This window comes from Callorhinchus milii, unplaced genomic scaffold, assembly GCF_018977255.1.
Source record: "Callorhinchus milii isolate IMCB2004 unplaced genomic scaffold, IMCB_Cmil_1.0 Scaffold20, whole genome shotgun sequence".
Classification (NCBI taxonomy): Eukaryota; Metazoa; Chordata; class Chondrichthyes; order Chimaeriformes; family Callorhinchidae; genus Callorhinchus; species Callorhinchus milii.
This window is the reverse complement of record NW_024704761.1, coordinates 3,742,910-3,756,076: the sequence shown is the minus strand read 5'-3', so window position 1 is coordinate 3,756,076 and position 13,167 is coordinate 3,742,910. Positions and strand designations below refer to the sequence as shown.

The window sequence follows — 13,167 nt, the reverse complement described above, 5'->3', positions numbered from 1 at the left end:
GGAGGTGAACTGAAATTTTCAGCGCAAAAGGATGCCATTCAGCCCATTGTGTCTTTCTAAATTGCCCTTTATTATTGATCCCACCTTCCAGCAATTTTCCTATATCTCTTTATGACTTCATTGCTGAGGTGCTTCTGTTGATCCAGCCTCTAAAGACGCTTATAATAAATTCCACTGCCTAATAACTCTGTGCATGAAGAAATTCCTTCTGATCTCATTGCTGTTAATGGACACCCATGTTCATTCTATGTACAAGACTGGACGGTTATGGGTTTGAAAACTGCTGTGTGCAGAGTGTCCTAATCGCAGTCAATGCGCATTCAGAGCTACAGTTGGCTCAGGGTCCTCAGGAGCCAGGAAGGGAAGAATTGGGCAGGGTTTTTGTTTCTGATTGCTATCCTGAGAACTCCGCTATAGAAATGAGTCAGTGAGGACTGGAATCTGCCGTCCCAATGAAGCCATAGCTCAGTATAAGAGGGAAAAAAACATGAGTCAATGCCTTCAGGATCCGAGAAAATTGAAGGAAATATTGACGGGCGGAAAAAAAATGGAATATTGATGTTTCATCCTTAAAGGCACAGGCTTTGAAGGGAGGCCAGATGGAGATTTGTTTTCAAAGGGGTCTTTCGAATTGATGCAAAAGTATTTTATTACTGGAAAAGGATGGAAAAATATGCAGTGGAAAACTTTTAATATCTCCCCCACCTCCCTGTATTACCGAAGTGGTCTAATTCATATGCCATTTCTGCAGCTTATTTCTACAGTCCAGTGATCAATTTGCTCAATAGTCATGAAATGTATGAGAAGTCCAATAGAATTTTATAAACAATTGATTTTTCCACCTTGCGTGCAACTCAGTGTACAAAAGGTTTCTTTGAAATAAAAGTTTCATCAATCCTATAATGAAAAAATGCTGCATGGATCATACCCCATTAGATTAGTCTAAGAAACATCCCACTCTCTCTTTCGCCTTCTCCTTCTCCCCCACCCCCCACCACCACCCAGGAAAAACACATGTTTGGTTGCTATTTCATTTTGCCTGTGGTCAAACAAAGACATTTCTGATTTTCTCAGAAGCGGTATCCGGCCAAAATGCTGCATATTTCATAGTTTTGGAAAATATTTTTCTGTAAATAAAACGTCCAAATGCTAAATTCTGCTGGGAAACATGAAGCCTCTGCCTCTTCTTGTATCGTTAATTGTGAACCTGAAGAACTAGTCTTCAGAGAAGACAGTTACAGCCAATTAAGCAGTTTTATTTTCTACCTCATTAATATTTACTTTGCATAGAAAATATAAGTTATTTTGCTGTTGGCGCCGAGTGCACAGTGGGATTCCATCGCCTGCTGATGGCAAAGGACAGCAGCAATGGAAATCAGTATAGTAAACAAGCCTTTCCAGGGGGAAATTTGGGGGAAAGAGAGCGAAATGAAGGGAGCCAACCTGTAAATAATTGTTTAACACCTAAGGTTTAGTCCAAGAGTCTCCAGGACCCAGGAGAGAGTATAACTAAGTTTGGCGATGCTGAATAATTAATACGTTGTATTTTGCTATGTTATGCTATGCTGCAAATATTGGTGCTGTCTGTGTAGCATTGTAGGCAGGGAGCTAGCGAGCTGCATCTCGTTACCTGCTCAAATCACTCTGATCGAGAAGGCGGAGCTCCAATGATATCCTGTGTCATTCAAATGCCTGCACACAGCAGTGGTGATTGGCCTGCGACTGCTGGTGTGATTTTTTTTAACAAAAAAAATTGAAAAGAGCTGATGACGCAGTTATTAAAATGTGCAGTGATGCAGCACAGATCAGCCCATTTGCAACACAGTATAACAAACAGTAACTTTATTTGGGAGGGGGAGAAAAGATAAGGCCGAGTATGCAAAGACTATTATCTGTAGCTGATGAGCATTCTTATTGGCATGTGACTGCCATTCCCAAAGCCGCTCACTAGTGTACATTTCCTTTTTTTTATTTTACACTGTCTTTGGTGGTGTTGATTCTCATTACAATTCTGCAGCAAGACCGACAGAGAGTTACATGAATACGCTGCACCCACACATGTAGATGAAAACCAGGGCAATAATAACATTTGTGGGATACGGGGAAAAGGGAGAGATTTAGTAATAGTGACGGCACCCTCTGGTCTGGGAATTTCTATGCGTCTCTGGCTGTGCACATTGTAGTTCCCGTGTTGTAACTTGCTAATACGACTCGTCAAATGGCTGTGTCATTAACCTGCCTTTGTTTTCTAAACCAATGTGCTGGAAATCGTACACGCAATTATATCTGTGCACAAAGGCAGTGAAGCGTCTCCTGTGAGCTGAAACATTTCAAAAAATATTCAAAGTGTGAGAGAAGGGAATGTGAAGAGGAAAACTCAAGAGCTGCCGTTTGTCTTGAATTCGCAAAATCATCCCTTTGGGGACAAATTCTAATGTCCAATGATTTGCTATTACAGTATTCCTCATTGTATACTTTTGTTTTACCATATCCTCCACATTGAAAGTCATATGATTAAGCTACACATGAACAGCTCATCCAGTGCTGGGAGTAGAATGGACTTTTCTGCTTCATTTTAGCATTTTTTCCCCCCCCCTAACGACACCGAGAGAGTCATAAAAAGAATTGCATTGCACTCTAGGAAGGGGAAAGTAGAATCGTTCCATTCAGTGTAATCCTTTCTGTGCGCTTAGTAAAACGCTCTGTGGTGTTTGCTAACTTCTACATGTTGAAAGCAAACGGAATTGAATGAAGTTAGCAGAATGAATGCATTGGGGATTCGGTTGGTTTCTAGAATAACTTTTTATTGAGTGTCAAAGGAGGTTCAATGTTGCAGGAATTTGTTGAGCAACACAGAAACAATGCTGCCGATACTGTGTGGATTGAGCACTACTTCCGTGGTTCAGCAATTTGGAGAACCACTTAGTCAATATACTTCCAGCCTCTACTGAGGACTGCAGCTGCTCCAGGAATGGAGCTCAATCATTTTCATTGTTGATTAAGTTGCAAATGTGCACAATGTTGTCAGATATTTTGTGGACTTGATGCTTATTGAACCCATTTGGTTAGATTCACTTCATGTTCATTCTCTGTAGTATAATAATAGTAATACTCCTTGCATTTGATATAGCACCTTATCACTTTGTCGAGTCATCTCAAAACTTCACAGGATCTACTGTAAAATTGTTTTTGACTGTGTCTTTTGTGGACGAAAATGTGAAGGAATTGTAAATAATTTTAGTCACGATGATCCAAGTACTACCATTGTGCTATGTCAACAATAACAACAATTTGGATTTATAAAGCGCCCTCCACGCCGGATGTTGTCTCAGAGTGCTTGTCTTGTTGCAGTTCCTACCATTTTGTAAGGATTTGTAAGGATGTTCTCTTGCCTTGTGTCTTTTATAGATACTTGGAAAAAAATGTTTAAAAATCTTTGTATCTTCTCATAAAATTCTATGGCACTTCAATTTGTTCCAATTTCCAGCAAAAATTCAGGCCAAAACCAGCACTCTGCTTAATAGGCAAATAAGCTGATTGATCAATATAGAAACATGAACAGCTGGGTTTTTGTGCGTTCTGCGTGACTTCTATTCAATAGATTAGAAAGTAGAGCAGAGGACCACCTTGTTGTAATTAATTTGCATGACATTCATTGAGATTAAAAGAGTAACCCTTGTCTGACATGTTCATGGATCAGATTGCTCACTTCAAACACCGTATAATTTATAATACGCTTTCTGACCTCATTTCAGCCAATGCCTTTTGCATCCATAGTCCCAAAAGTGCGGTGTGATGGCCTAGGTGGCGTCCCAACCTCCTCGTAGCTGGCAGAAACTAGGTCACCACACAGTACGGTATTAGCTTGTGGTCTCGGGTTGTGCTCTCCGTAGTGTTGGTTTTGACAACTCTTCTGCAGTTTCCCTGCTAGCCGTGGTGTGATTGATAGGACGCACTTTCTCACTGCGGATGGCAGAAAAGAATCTTGACGAGTGAGCAGTGCGAGATGAAAACGAATCTCTGAATCTCATGTTTCAATTTCATATCCTTCATTTACACCATTTCACGTTTGGTTTGCAATGGTGGTGGTGGTGATGGGTGGGGGGGGGGGGGGCAGAGATTGAAATGATACAGTATTAAGCAAAGGTCCTTTTTCCAGTTCTCATGGTTTAAGTTGGTATTAAATATCCCATAACACTATTATGAAAAAGAGCTATTTCCCATCAAATTTTCCTTCCTCACACAAATGAAGATCAAGTGGTCATTCATCTCATTGATGTTTCTAGGACATCACTGGTTCAGGTTAGCTGTTGCATCTGTCTACATAACTCCTTGGGTGTTGAAGTGAGTGGCAGGCACTTTAGCTTCATAAGGAGCTATATCAAACGGAAACCTTTCTTATTATGTGATCGTTGGGATTATATTCTTTGCTGTCATTGGTACACTTCATGTCGCTTAAAACAAGTCAGCTTTGCAAACAAAATTATGCAGCACTCAAATCATGTAGTGATGTTTGCTTCATAGCAGCACGAGCTGGAAGTTCAGGAGCTGAGCAAAGTGGGGAATTGATGAGGGTATTTTCATTTGAGTTAACGCTGCAGCATGTTGAGCCAAGTGATAGAAATCATGTTGCCTTGTTATAGGGTTTAGTGGAACTAATTCCCTTCTTGCTAAGTTTGCAATTTTATCCCTCCTGCCTTGTACTTTTCTGACTCTCATCTATTGCTTGTCCCCACTCCCTTCGGCCCGCCATTGTGTTTATTTGAAAGTATAAAAAAAGTTACGGTTTGCAATGTTCAATATGATTTGTGTATTTCAATATGTGAAGGGCACTATATAAATGTAAATTTGTATAATCGTGTTTTTTAACTAAATTTGAACAACTTGAAAAATGAAGTGTCTTAAATGTTGTTAACAAAATCTCAATTTTTTTTGTCATTTAAACTTTCCTATATTAGCTAAGGGTATAACCTGCATCTCAGGTGTTTGTAAATCATACTCTTGTCGATTTCTCTTTCTTTGCTTTGTAATGGGCCAATGAAATCTCACAATCCTCTGAGGTTAACCTCAAATGTTATTCTCACTTGATATTTTTAAATGTACCCGTAGATGACAAGAACAGAAGTGATTGTAATAAATGTGGACTGGTATGAAACATTGAGTCTCAATTAACTTGTATTGCGATCCCATGAATTTTGCCTGTTGGCCTTAATCTTTCAGGTTGCAGCCATCAACCCAAATCACCCACTCGCACAGATGCCTTTGCCACCATCAATGAAGAACTGTATTCAACTGGCTGCCTGTGAGGCCACTGAGCTTTTGCCCATGAACCCAGATTTACCGGCTGATCTGTTCACTTCCTGCCTTACTACACCGATCAAAATAGCATTACGATGGTAAGTGTCTACCTGTCACTAACGCCTCCCTTTCCTTTTTTCTTCCACAGAATGTGTTGAATGAAAATTCTCAGCAGCCAAAATATTAGGAATTATTAAAATTGTTCTCGAATGGTATGGAACAAAATATAATATGGATTGCCTTGTTTAAAAAATGAAAATAATGGTAGCCTTTTGATAACCCTTGACAGCAGCCACATACAATATACATTGTGAAATGTGAAGCAGTTCCTTGAAGATGGTCTTTCATCTTCACCTGGTGCAGAACTAAAACCGTTAGAACTGAGGTTAGGAGGCATTTCCTCATGTAGTAGTTTGTGACGATGGGGAATGCTCTACCCTAGAAAGCAATAGAGACCCAATCACCATGGTTGTTTAAAAGAAAGATGGATGGATACTTGAGAAGCAGAGGTGTTCAGGGTTATGGTGAAAGGGTGGAACTCTGCCGAGATCCAATAACCTGGTGGGCCGATTGGCCTCCTCCTTTTCTCCTTAATGTCCTGTTTTTGTTGTCTAAGAAACAGCAGTTGACTGGAAAGTTATGACTTTGCTGTTTTACTGTAGCCTTGACGGACCTGTAAGAGAGGCCCTCGTAGAATGTATTCCTTTATTAAATTGATACGAATACCCATTCCAGATCACTTACCAAAGGAGTGTGTTGGTTCAGAATGCACATTGGCTTTCTTACACTGTCAGCCACGGCACGCAGGATAGGATAAATACTTTGAAGGCAGCTCTAGGGGGACATCCTAACTGGTACGGTCTTTACAATTGTTTGGTGATGATGGATGTTGTAGGATTTAAAACTTGAGGAGGTCCTGGAGTGAAGAAAAAGGTGCTCTCCAAGGTTATTTAGAAAATGAATGTTCAAAAAACTTTCATCGCCAGGAGAATTTTTGCTATGTATCAAGAAGGGGGTCTATGACCTGAGTTGGCAGATGGAATTTATCTATTTTGCAGTTCATATTTATGGGATGGCAGAGGTTATGTTGCAAAAAGATACTGTGTTCATAGAATGCTAGGATCTGAACACCAGGATCTGGAACCAGTGTTTGACACAGAGGGTTCATGTCCATACTCTTGAGTTTTTGATGCAGCAACACTGCAAGAACTCAGGTGCTAACGCAACAGGTGAGTAAAATGTGAGGCATTGTCGTGGGTCAGAACGGCTTTCACAACTGCACCCAAATGTTTTCAGAGTAGTGCTCAAGATAGCCTGAAAGTGGATCACCTCTGGACAGGCGTAGGGATGGGAGAATAATTTGATAGCCGGGGGAAATAGAAAGGGGAAACACGGAGATGTTATCGTAACATTAAAAAAAAACAGAACTTGCAAAATTGACTCTTCAAGCAGATCAATTTTGTGTCGATGCACGGTTCATCTTATTTGGTTTCTTATGTCCCAGCCAAACATTGCTTAATATTGGATTTAGATTATTTCTGAATCGATTTTCCACCCCTCCCAACACAAAATCCAATCGTAAAACCTAAAATTGCTTGTATAATCATTAGAGCGAATGCTTGATCGTTGCATCAGCGCAAAGCTTTTCAGTCTGCATTTTTTTTTAAAAGGAGAATTTGCTGAAGCTTATTGTTGTGTAGCTGTTTGTGCAAGCACAACGCTTCCGAGCCCAATTTGCAGTGAAAACAAGTGCATCAGATGGTGTCAACAGTCATGAATAATCCTGCTGGTAAACTTTACTGCAGGAACACGGCAATTTGTTGGTTCGTGACCTTGGCAGACGTCTGCAGAAATGCAGTGACACCAAAAGCATTCACCAAAATCTACAGTTGGGGCACTAAAAAACATCTAAAGACATGTAGTAAAAATTCACCATGTCAACACGTTAGTAACAGTTAAAACTTGGTAAAACTCAATTTTTTTTGTCACGTTTTTTCAAACTCACAAACCCGCCAATCAAGACGTCTCACTAATGAGGGCAGCAAAGATTTGACCTCTCTTAATGGTGAGTTTCCACAGCAGTAAGACGTTGCTGTTCATGGGTTGTGATGGGATATCTTTGGTGTTTTGGGAACCTGTTCTTCGGAAATGTAAGTTAAGATTTTATGAAAGTAAATGAATGAAATTGGAGGCTTGGAGTGGCTGAGGTCATAGATGGAAGAAAATGTCTTTGGCTTTTAATCAGTGGTATCTGACGTGTTATGGAGCATGGAAGGACAGGAAACCAATACACTGATATGTTGTCATATGTTCTCGTGATCAGTCTTTGGGTTTCAACTCTGTCTGCTCAAATATCAGTTTTGTACTCAACGAGACACTACCCGTGGTCTAATTGTATGCTGTTGCCATGTAGAATATTTTAACGTTAGTCTCTGCAAAAAGGTTTGCTACACATTTTGGTGTGACCTAGAACTTAAAGCACAATTACATGTTGTCTCTGAATTGATTATTGACGAACGGCTAAGCCTAATGAGGTGCAGAAATGCTACAGAATTCTTCAGCTAGTACCTTGTTCAGGTGCAGTGAAATGTCTCTTCAAGTCATCTTCAAAATTTGTCCTCCTTGGGGAGGGCAAGTTTGCAGGGCTATGGGGAGAGCGTGGGGGAAGGGGATTGATTTGAGTAGCTCTTTTCAAAGAGCTGGCACAGACAAAACGGGTCGAATGGCCTCCTTCTGTGCTGTATAATTCTATGATTCTATGAAATACAACTTGAAACCTAAAAGCCTAGGCTACCGTGTGGATTGATCTATTTGGACAGCAGATGATTTCTGTACAGATGATTTTTAAAGCTTAGCTGGTTACATAGCTGTTTTGTCTCTTGTTCCTCTGACTAAAGAATACCTTAATAAAAAAGGGATGTGTTTTTATGCGCAACCTGGCTATCTTACTAACCTCTTGCAGCTCTGATCTTTTCCTGTGATTGCTGCATTGATGACATTTGTGAATTTGGGATTTTTTTGGGTTTGTGTCTTGCGACCTCAAATTCACAAGAGAGGAGAGACTTTTTTCCTGTCTGTCTGGGCTGGATTTGAGCCAGGTCCCAGAGGTACAAATGGCCTGAGTTCAAATACACTGCGGTTTCCTGATCCACAACAATTGAGCATTCCGTTCTTGTACTTTTGTCTGGCGCAGAAATAATACCATAGATCTTAAAGCAGTTAAGTTGTAATGATTTTACCTTTGTTGCCCACCCCCTCCCTAGACCATATAAACTCAGTTATCTACCATTTTTCTTTTGCAGGTTCTGCATGCAAAAGAGTGCCAAGCTGGTGCCCGGAGTTACACTTGACTTGATAGAAAAGTAAGTAGGAACTTAGTAGGGAGTATATTATTTGGATGCACTTTGTTTCATGTTGACAAGAAGCCTTGTTTTTCTGCACACTTTAATTCCAGAGTGACATTTCACCACAAAATACTGTCAACAACAACAACAAGATTGCATTTATAGAGCGCCTTTCACGTCGGGAGGACGTCCCAAGGCGCTGGACAGTTGGGTCACACTACTTTACAGTATATCCTGTGAAGCGCTTTAAGACGTGTCGATGATGTGATATGGTGCTATATCGAATTATTATTAATAAACATTGAAAGTTTCCATGCTAACTAGTTGCTTTCAACCCACCCTTGTATTAGAGGCCTCAATATTTGAATTGCTTGGGAGATTTCAAAATAATAGTGTATTATTTTCCTATCATTGAGCAGCGCAATTTAGATCATGGAAGGTTTCAATGGTGTTTGATACACGTGTTATCATAGCCTAGGTGGGCTGACTGTCTACCACTGACAGAATGGGCACAGTATTGTTAAAAGACACACTTGTATATTTGTTTAAATAAAGTTGGATACATAACAGCAGTACTTCAGAAAGTGAGCAGGGAGCAAAAGTCAGGCGGAGCACATTCCAGTGTTAAAATCTTGAAACCTACTCAGTGTAAGATGGTATGAAAAGTACAGTGCTATTGTATTTTGAGAAGTGATTGAACCACTGAATCCCTGGACATTCACCACTCCAGATTATAATTTTCATTTCCTGGTTCTGAGTAGTTCTAATTAGGGAGTCAGCTATACTCATAACTTTGGCCTCTATTGAAGCTGGAATATTTGCCTTTGATCTTTCAAACGCATGGGACAGCAAGAGCTTTGAAGCCGTGGCCACCGTTTTGGATCAACGTAGTGGGTGGTTGCCGCATTTCCAGGAGCTTTGAAATTACTTTTCAGACTTCATCCACCTTGAGGCCTTGTTACAAACTGACCCAGTGAAAGTCCTAAAGTAGCCTTTTATGTCAACCCAAATCATCCCAGTGATGGCAGGCGTTTGAACTTGGTTCTATTACCAAGGTAGAAAGGTACAGTTAAACAAAGTCAAATGCTGTTGGTTTAGAGTTAGCAAGTGAAGAAGGGACTGAACCAAAGATTGCATACTCTGCTCTCACCCTACAAGCAAGCAAAGCCAACTTGGAAGTATGAAAATCGAGTAAAATACCAAGAGGTTGAATTGGTATCAATAATGAGCATCTCCTTACATATAAGTTGCTGTTGTGAAAAAAATGTGTATTGTTAGTAATTACTGAATGGATTTAACCATTCAGTATAAAACCATTTGAGTATTGATAGCATCTTGGATGGGACTAGTATTGGTGTCTCTTACCAGTGCCTTGTAGTGATATAAATATTAGACAGCAAAGAAGGTATTTTACTATCAGTATAGTGTTGCCAGGGATTTTTTAAGGAATGTCGCACATCATGGACTGAAGCAAACTTGGGAACACTATAACTCAATGAAGGCACAGCAAGAGAAGGAAACTTGCCAGCTCAGTGTCTAAATGATTGTATAACTCTATTGCATTATTTCATGCAATATTTCTCATTGTTCTCCATTTGCATGTTCCTTACTCAGAAATATTGCCAGGCATGTTTGTGGGGAAGACTGAAATCAGTCCAGTAAAAATGGGGATAATTAACCTTTTAATCAAACTTTATACAAATTATTTTTATGTCTACATTGGCACAGCACAGTAAGTGAGCTGAAAATGTTTCATAAATGGCACCATTATCATTAAATACCGTAATATTTTGACACAAATTTTTCACCAAACTAAAGTTAGGATCACAATGCACTCAGCCTCCATCAGACACTGGATAATTGCTGGATTGTCCAAGCAATTGTAACTATTTAATAGTGAATAAAACACTCTAAATGCAGGCTAGCGATTCAGTATTAAAATGGTTCACTGCAGCCAGTATGTGTTGATACAGTAACTAGCTGTGTAAATAAATTAAAGATGATGGGTCAATGAATAATAATTTTCAATTGGGTGAAGCATTGCAGAATTTTTTTCAAATGCGTTTGAGTTAAAACCCAAATCCCTTTGTGTAACCAAGCAACCTCTTTTCATTCTTTGCATCTCTTGCAGTCTCTCCTGTTTGAATTTCAAGGTTCAAAAGTTTTTTTTTCATTGTTTTCAATGGCATTCAACTGGCTTGTTGGTGTCTGGTGGTGAGGCTGTGTGTTTAATGATTGGGTTACATGAACCCATTAATTAATTTGTACATTTTTAAATTCTTTAAGAGTCATTTTGGTCGCCTTTCCTTTACCTTAGGAGATCCTTTCTTGAGTACCAGCTAATTTGGTTTGTAATAGACACTCTGATCTTTAATTTTGATTTTGTTGGTTAGAACAGATAATGTTTTTTGTAACAGTAAAACTGGGGTGTGACCCTGATTTTGGGAGACAGACTTTCAGTTTGGGTAGAGCTGTTCATGAATATTCTTCCTTTGCTCAAACAAGTTGATGCCTGCTGTGCTCGGTGCTTCCCTGGATAGCTGAGGTAATGTTTGGGTCTGACTTGCAGGAGAGAACCAGTGTTCTAAATATTCAATGACTCTCCCCATTAATACTCCTGTGCTCTTCTAATGGAATAACTTTTCGGGGGGGAAAAAAAAGCTTTTAAATAACTGCAATTAAGATTTGTATGTGTCATTATACAAATGATTACACCAAATCTAAATATCCAACGCAGTTTCTCTGAGCCACAAAGGTATTAATACGATATACCTCCAGGTATTTCACAGATTTTCATGCTTTATTAATAATTTTACTTGAAACCGTCTTGCTCACCAGGTGGCATTTTTTTCCACCAGAAAAATATTATTGCCGAAGACTGTCGAAGTGCATTGTCTTTAAGGAACTTGTGGATGACATTGTATACTGTGGAATGGTGTTTGAAACTTGACGAGATCTAATTACCGTAGTGGACACTGCTAGAATTTAATTGGACATTCCTGCTGCAACATGACAAAATCAATAGAAACGCTGAAAAGCTTAATGATTTTTAAGAACTCTATTACAAATCTCTTCAGGCAACGTTAAAGAATCTAATTGCATTAATCAAACACATTCTCTATTGATCAGATCAGCCCCACCTTATGTAGTTTCCTTTAATCAAATCAGTTTGCAGTTTGTAGATACTTAAAAATGTAGAATGTTATAGCAAGGAAGATTTTTCATTTGTTGAATCTCCAGTACAGATGCTGCTGTTTTGGGTGGGGGAGAACTTTACTGAGGGGATTAAACTGGGATAAAACGGACAATTTCTTCAAATTGGGAAAAACAAATTAACATTCTGGAGTTGTATTGGAATTGAGACCCAGTCATGTTCTCACACTGACAAACACAGATTAGTATCGGTGTGCGTTAGGGATTGAACGCTTCATATCCCTGTAGTTTGTATTTTTACAATTTCCGAGTTTGTATCCGCATTGTGCTAATTAATAGTTGGTTATAAAGATGTTAAGATCACTTAAGGCACCTTTTCACTTATAATACGCCAGAAATGGCTTCAGCAGCAATTTGTCAACCGGGAAGTGGGATTGGCAAACCCAGGAATTATTTGGATCTTTTAACCACCTGTTACAATGGGGGACAGCCTGCACTCCATTCCATTTCGATTTCAACCATTACTCCGGAATGTTAATTTGTTTTTCTCAATTTGAAGGCATTGTCTGTTTTTATCCCTGTTTAATCCCCTGCGTGCCATGGTCCTTAATCCGCAGATCCCGTAGGGAAAAAATGGTGCTGTGAAGCTAGCTGTTAGAAAATGCTTGAGCTTCTCGCCAGGGTTTGGCTACAGGTAATTATTGTTTGTGTGAATAATTGGGTGTCCTGTGCGTGACACTCACTGATAGACCAACTGAGATCTGGACATCACTGTGTGCAGCTCTGATATCCTTGGCTGTCTGCCAAAGCAGAGGTTTGAAGTAAATGTCCTATCTTATCAGCAGTAACTTTCTTTCAGGCTGGGAAGTGCTGGATTAGACTCTTAATGTATGTTTATGAATCCAATTCAGTAAATTCTTAATGAAAGATGTTTTTTTCACAATCCAGATATCGACTAGGTTGTATGAAAACTGTATTTGTTAATATTTGCCTGTTATCGATGCCTTTCAGGTCACTCATTATTCAGGTCATTTTAATTCCAAATTTGAACAAATGCAAAACTGTGTGTTGGGTCAGTTGAGAGAGAGAGAGAGAGACAGTGAACTGAAAATAATCATTTATAAATCTGATTGCCTAATGTAATTGTTTAAGAAGCCTGCACATGTAAATGTAATGAGATGTGTTTAATTTATTAAAGAGCATCAGAGATCATCTGTATACGTGCGTGTCTGTGGTGTGTGTGTGTGTTTGTAGCGCCCAATGAACGCCATACCCAGCAATTAATTCTTACCCAGATTGAGAAGAAGAAATCATCTCTAATTCTGAAAGTTTGTGAATATCCTGATAGGTGTTGTGCACGTGTCCCATTCCA

General features: G+C 39.4%; 1 protein-coding gene across 3 annotated transcripts in view; it reads left to right on the top strand.

The window, feature by feature from the left end:
- rptor (regulatory associated protein of MTOR, complex 1) overlaps nucleotides 1–13,167 on the top strand; it is a 132,599-nt gene that overhangs the window by 45,630 nt on the left and 73,802 nt on the right. For all 3 annotated transcript variants that reach the window (XM_007888666.2, XM_007888667.2, XM_007888665.2), the window contains exons 6-7: nucleotides 5,221–5,396; nucleotides 8,601–8,660. In XM_007888666.2, coding sequence (XP_007886857.1) covers nucleotides 5,221–5,396; nucleotides 8,601–8,660 — 236 coding nt within the window. The remainder of the gene's footprint in view (nucleotides 1–5,220; nucleotides 5,397–8,600; nucleotides 8,661–13,167) is intronic.